The 7246-nt window shown below is 33.4% G+C and overlaps 1 protein-coding gene across 1 annotated transcript in view; it reads left to right on the forward strand.

Annotated features, from left to right (window-relative positions):
* The window catches only part of MNAT1 (MNAT1 component of CDK activating kinase), a 225492-nt gene extending 222327 nt beyond the window's left edge, over positions 1–3165 (forward strand). Inside the window, exon 8 of the mRNA XM_059914350.1 lies at positions 2705–3165. Within this exon, the coding sequence (XP_059770333.1) occupies positions 2705–2825 (121 nt within the window). The 3' untranslated portion in view covers positions 2826–3165. The remainder of the gene's footprint in view (positions 1–2704) is intronic.
* Positions 3166–7246: the final 4081 nt, after the last annotated feature.

Consider the following 7246-nt stretch of genomic DNA (forward strand, 5'->3'; position numbering starts at 1 on the left):
CAGTTGAATAACAAGAATGACCTGCTTTATTTTTTAAAATTGAAATTAATGTAGATTGCCATGGTGAAAATAGGTTGAAATATTTAATAATAACTGTTTTGTGCAGCCCTAGAGATCAAAAACAGTAATGTAAATAAGCAGGTCTTTAAAGAATCATACTCACAAATATGTTTAATGTGAATGATTGCTAGAAGGGAAGTGCATTTTTTTCAATGCTATGCAAAGAAATTTTAATGGACTTGATGTTTGCAGTGAGAATCTACAAATTAGCATTAATAACTCAAATTTTAAAATATTTGCTCATTGCTCTAGATTATGACTGTATTCAAGAAATACTGTTTTCAAACACTAATTAATCATTTTAAGTAAACTTTTAAAAACACATTTATGACATCAATAAGTATGACTGTTTATTACATTTTACCTATAAAAAGTTGAACTGTTTTATATACTCTTTATGGAAACACTGCACAGTCATAAATTAAAAGATGCAACTGTTTTGGATATTTTACTGGTGGTCCTGTGTTTTCCTGCCAGCAGTGCAGCTGTTTCAGGTTTCTCAGGATAACATATAAAAAGCTGTATGTACACTGCAAGTTTATGCTTGAATTGCCAAGCCAGAGATGGTATGACTCAACTTTCCCAGAAGCAAGTTATACCAAAATGTGATGAATTAAAACAGCTAGTTGCACAGTGGTTTGTATTCAGTTATGAAAACCAGTTCTCATTTATGATAGTTGGCTTTGTAAGGTTGACACATTCTACTGTGGTACTTGAATTTTGCCATGAGTAAAGAGCCATTGGAGTGAAGACTGTGCTTTTGAGGGTCTGAGGAAAGAGAAAAGGGTGATACAACACTATCTGGGGTGTGGATAAAACTTAGCTGGAAACTTGTGTCAGGAATGGAACATTTTCATTTTCAAGATACCTGTAAAAATATTACTCACTTATTTGTGTGATAGTTACTGAATTCTCAATGAAGAGAAATTGATTTTATGCTGTTCTAGGTTAATTTTTAGACTTTCTGAGGTGATTTAACACTTACCTCATTTCTCATGCATCATAGTCTTAACAGTGGACATTTTATTTTATCCTGGGAGGTAATCAGCAGATACCTTTGTGGCCATGTATTAGGTTTGGTGAATCCCTATTTAAATCCTGTGACACCCAAGGTTTTATTAAGAGTTTGACAACAACTGTTTAATAACAGTAGTCTCCAAAGTGAGATGCATCCCACCAGGATATGTAAGATGGGATGTAGGGAGAAAATATTAGAACTTTTATTTAAACATTTTAGTTTCATCCTTTAAATGTTTCAAATTATATATTATATATATTTTATAATATACTTACTATATTAATATATATGTATATACTATATAATAGTATATAATACATAAATACTTTATGTAATTTATGAACAAGTATACAAGTTTTGGAGCTGCATGCTCAAATATTTTTACTGCTATAAATATACTATCAAAAAAGTTTGGAGATTGTTGCTCAATAAATATTAATTTCCTTTCTCCTTTCACCCTTGGCAGAGAAGCAAAGAATTAACACCTTGATTTGTGGCAGTGTGAATAAATTATAGCCAATTGCAGGAGCTTATGCTGTGTCTTATACTTTGACCACTTTTTCTATTTGGCCTCTTGTATTGCCATATATTTTTTAATCACACAAGCTTATTAAACATGGATACAAATGAAAAACAGACTTGTTATTATGTTAGAAATAATAAGTTGCTCATGCATCAAGACTTTGACACACAGGAAGTCTGAATGAATGAATAGAAAAGTTTCCAAGTTATTAAAATGTTCTGGTACCTGATTTATTCATTTGCTATACCTGTAATTCTTAGGTAGATGAAGCTCCTTTGCTTCCTGAGGCCTGAAGAAACAATGTGGTTTCTTAAACTAGGCATTAAAGCAAAGCTGGAAATACTTGTTTTCTGACAGTGCTGGTGGTCATGCTAAGAAGTTGTCCCTCTTTGGCTAGGATTATCCCATTTTTTAGGGCTGTTTGTGTACCTTTATCAAGGTAGAAAGTTTTAATTGCTAAGTAACGTGTGTAATTGAAGAATAATAGTGTCTGTTACAGTCTTTTGAGATTGACTCAAAAGACTCTTCTGTATTTACTAATTGGGACATTCTTTTGAACCCAGGCTCAGTTTTCGAGATTGCTTGGATGTAATTTTCTAAGGTTTCCTTTCGTGTAAGGAGGGAGACAATATATTTTTGTAATACTGAAGTAATTTTGAAGTAACTATTATGTTCTCTCCCCTTTATCACTTGTTTACATATTTTCTTCAGAACATATTTATGTAAAATTTTAGTAATGCAATAGTATTATGATGTGCATTTATTTATTAAGAGTATGCCAGGAAGGAGAGCGGCAGTTAGGTAGCCGAACAAGAGCCAGCAAAATAAATTAGTTCTGAAAATTGGGAATAGGGAACATTTTAAAAGCAAGTATTATTTTTGAAACCTCCTTCAGAGCTGTTTTTAGATCTTAATGTAATTCACTTTATAATTTAGAGTTGGTATGTTTCCTTTTAAAAGGAAATAATGCATTTATAAAGTCTGAACATTTCAGCCTTAGAATTCTTCTTTAACATTTGAATCAGTTTTACTATTGCTTTTTAAAGTGTTACCAATTTATATGTGCTTTCTATATCAATGGTACACTTTTTGTTTTGTTTTAGGTATTTAAACCATGTCAGAGCTGCCTCTCCACAGGACCTTGCTGGAGGCTATACTTCTTCTCTGGCTTGTCACAGAGCACTACAGGATGCATTCAGTGGGCTTTTCTGGCAGCCCAGTTAACCTTTATTTCTCCTCTATAAGATTTGGACCCTGGAGCCGAACCAGGGAGCTAGCAAAAGTAAAGCAGACTTGTAAAATTATAGCCATGTGCAGCTGTTCAGCAACAGTACTACCACTAGCAGCTGTGTTAAAGTATTTACAGAGAGCAAATTTCAGAACTAAGCTGAGTAATATAGTGGATACGTATTTGTGAAAAAGATTTATTTTTTACTTATATTTTTCTGAGAGGGATTGAAGCTGTAAGCCTCATCTGATGGAAGCTATGAATAAATCACCTGTGTATGTTTGAGGTTGACAGACTTGTAAAATCTTTTAAAAAATAAAGCTAGACTTTATACCATTTTGTGGTTTTTCTCTTATTACAGTGTTTCACTTGAACACACGTTAAAAATGCCATTTTGAATACGACATTTAGTGTTAATATCCAAGTCTGTTATTTCTTCTCATAAAATGTCCCATTTTTCCCCCAATGTCTTCTTAATACTAGTCCAGACAAGTGGATATATTTCCTTCTACCAACAGGTTGTGGCAAGTAAAACTTGACCTGTGATAATGTCACTCTCTCAACATTAAGGACTCAGTGCCTGTTTTGAGCAGTGGAAAGTGAGACGAACCTTGATCAATGTGTTATAGGTCCCAGCTGTGAGCCTCACTTAGGCTAAACCAGAGCAGAGTACTAACCTGCTTGAATGACAAATTCAAAGAAGTAAGTTAATAAAATTTAATACTTAAAAGGCACCTTTCACCTCAATGTGAGCTCATTTTATGATGAAACCTTGGAGACTGGAATGAATATATTTTAAATGAAATTTCCCTATGAGTAAATTGCACACTCTGGTACAGTTCCTGTTGAAACTTCAAAGGCTTTTAGTATACCCAGAATGTTGCTTAAAGAGTTTGGATGTGGATAGGATATATATTTGTAGCATCTCAACCTTGTATGAGTCTGTTACCTAGATAACTGGGTATGGCACATCGTTTCTCAAGGAAATTAAAGGATTTTCTATTAAACCTCCATTACAACAGTTGTTAGAGTGGAAAGTTATGTGAAACAAGATTTGTGGGTTATATTAGGGTGGAATATCCATATCTAACAGCTCCATCTTATTTGACTAAGTAGGTATTAATTTCAGGAGTACATCTTCATCTTTATAACACTTCTATCTTTGATAATTGAGAAAACCAAGGCATTGAATAATTGAGTAGGCCAAGATCATATACACAAGTTAGTAAAAAGCCAAAATTAGAACACAAGTTTTTTATCCAAGTCTAATTCTATCTATAACTCTACTAGGCTGCATCCTATTTCTCATATCTATTAGTTTTCCCCAATAGAGGACTAGCATTTTAAGTACAATACATAAATCTGTTCAAAGAACAGTGAGAACATTGGACTTGTGGTTAGGGATTTTTCTGTACTCAGCTGCCAAAGTAAGGTATCCAGTCTTTAAAAAAGAAGCACTATTATTTATTCTCAGTACCTTGTATGATGTATTTAAATGGAAGGAACTAATTATTAACAAAACATTTCAAAGGCTTTCAAAACTTTTTTTTGAGCCTACCTTATTATTGTGGAAATTGCCTGCACCTGATTTGGCAAATCAGTTAAATTCCACCACCTAGATACCTTTGTAATTATTTTGCCCTTACTATGGCCATACTTTGTTCAATAGGCTGAATTTAGAAGTTAACTGACCCTATTAGATCAAAGGGAATGGTGAAAGATAACCTAATGGCAACAATTCACTAAATAACAAATATTCTACATTGATGAAATTATCCCCAGTCCTCCCAGTGATTTCCTCTCTCAGAGACAAAAGGCTGTACCAGTCTTTTCATCTACATGAATTTAATAAGTCTTAATATTTTATAACACTAGCACAGAAACAACTACCGAGCATTAACCTATATGCCAAGCACTGTGCTTCATGCTTTATGAATTGTCTAATCCTTGTTAACAGTGCTAATATTATTTCCCCATTTTAACAGGTGGAGATGCTAAGGCATAGAGAGGTTCAGCAACCTACCAAAGGTCAATACATCTTAAAAGGAGAAGAGTTTGGATTTGAACCCAAGTGGTTAAACTGCAGAGTCCATGTTCTAGAGATAACTGTCAAACTGTCAAACTTACAAACAACAGCTGTGTAAAACCAAATCTGAGTAGTCAAACTTCTTAAGACTTCCAGGAAATTTTACAGATCAAGTATCTAGTTCTTATATGGTATATAAGTGACATCAACTAAATAACGGTGTTGATATCCTTGAGAGAAGTCCTGAGGAATTCATTATGTAGAACATGATTTGACTACTAACTGCACTCCCTTTTAAGCAGATATTAATGGACTGAATACATTTACATGGTAATTAGGATGCATTATTATTTAGTATTCCTTAATTTCTTTCAATATATATTTAAGCTTCTCTTAGAAGTTACCTTTAGGCTGTCAGCAGGTGGTTTGGATAATCATTTCAAAATCTAATTAAGGTGGCAGAAAACTTGTCAAAAAGTTAACAAAATTAAAAAATTCTATCTAATGAGTGTTCTAGCTGTCATTTTCTAGTGGATTAACCAAGAGTTCACTTACTAGGTATCACATCAGAAAGTTTAGGGTGAGCCAAATTTACATAATGAAATAATCACATGTTCACTTATCCACTCTGAGGGAAAAAGGAGGAGAGGTTAAAGTGTGTTAATAGAAGCATTTAAGGAATTCTGTTTTCTTTACAATTATATACTGCATATTTTTTCTAATTAAGGGGTGACTAAATGGATCTTACCACTTTACATATGAATAAGAACATCATTTGCACCCACACTTAATATTTATAGCCTAGCACATGGATGTATTAATACAGTACTAGGAAAAAAGTTCTTATGCCTACTTGCAAATTAATTATCTTCAGCTAGATCGGGAGAAGGCAAACTGTAGACCCCTGGCCAAATCCAGGGGCTTCCTTTTTTTGTATGCTCCATGAGTTAAGGTTGGTGTCTGTATATTTTTCAGGTTGGAAAAAGCCAAAGGAATAATATACTTTTTAACATGTGAAAAGCATATGAAATTAAAATTTCAGTGTTCATAAATAGTTTTGTTTTGTTTTGGAATACAGTGTTTATGTATTGTCTATGGCTGCTTTTGGACTAACATGGCAGAGTTGAGAAGCAGCAGAGACCTTATAGCTTAGAAAGCCTAAAATATTGAATGGCCCTTTCAGAAAGTTTGCTGACCCTTGACCTACATACACTTGGAGGGGAGGGAGAGGAAGAAAATTAGAAGTCCCAAACTAGCAATCCCTGGCTGAATTAGCCCTCAAGGTTTTGCACAGGATAGGTTGGGTTGAACTCCAAAACCATTTTAAGTGTCTTTTGATAAGGAATAAAGGCTCCAATTCATTACTTCCCTATACTTCTTACCATTTATTGCCTTCATCTATTTATATTACCGAGCTTCTGAAGGCATTTGAGTTTATAATTAATGACTTAGATTAGGGGTCCTCAAACTTTTTCTGTAGGACCAGATAGTAAATATTTTAGGCTCTGTGGGCCAAGAGACTAAACAGAGGCCATTATGTAGATACAAGAGATACAATAAATTGGCACAATTTTTTAAATTAACAGACTTCAAAATATAATTGAGTACATTTTTTGTAGGGCTTTTTGGGGAATTACAGTTCCTTTGATTGGGGTTCTAAGTGTTTCTATCATCAAAATGAATTTTAATTGATCACATACATGTTGATGGTTATATGTAATGACATTTTACACATTTCATCTTTAAAAAAGTCTTTTCAGACAGATACTGCCAAATTCTAGAACATGTGATTTTAACTGAACATATACATCACTTGGAAGGCATTTGTAAAACTCTATGAGATTCTTAACCCCTTGGTATTTGCCTTTTAGCATGTCATTACAATAACACATTAATCACTTCCAATTGAAGATCAGATGGAAGTTCAATTGTAGTTAAATGGGTTTTGAAATATGGAAATTTCCTTTGCATTTGCACCAAGGTTCCAAGAATGCTGAACTCAGAAAATATATCCACTGCTAATTTATGAGAGAATGAAAATCTTGTTTCTTGTTTTAATTTTTGATTGCATGAGAAATGTACAGTTGTAGTCATTTCAGACTACTGCAGTATGTTTCACGTAAAAGTTATGTTTGCCTTGTAATTGTAGGTTGATATCTTTGAGAAATATTATCAAGTCTTTAGCAAAAACTAATTTCCAAAGACACTCAGTATTTTAGAAGTGTTTAAGGTTGGTTCTTCTTCAGAAAAATTTCAGTCTTGGCCATGAACCCCCAAAATTGCAGTCATACCTTACAATCGCTAAGCAAATAAAACTTAGGTTAAGCTGAAGAAATTCAGCTTCAATTTCTGACAAAATTCAAGGACTCTGAGGATGGTTAAAGTCCATGA

Source organism: Balaenoptera ricei, chromosome 2, assembly GCF_028023285.1.
Source record: "Balaenoptera ricei isolate mBalRic1 chromosome 2, mBalRic1.hap2, whole genome shotgun sequence".
Taxonomy (NCBI): domain Eukaryota; kingdom Metazoa; phylum Chordata; class Mammalia; order Artiodactyla; family Balaenopteridae; genus Balaenoptera; species Balaenoptera ricei.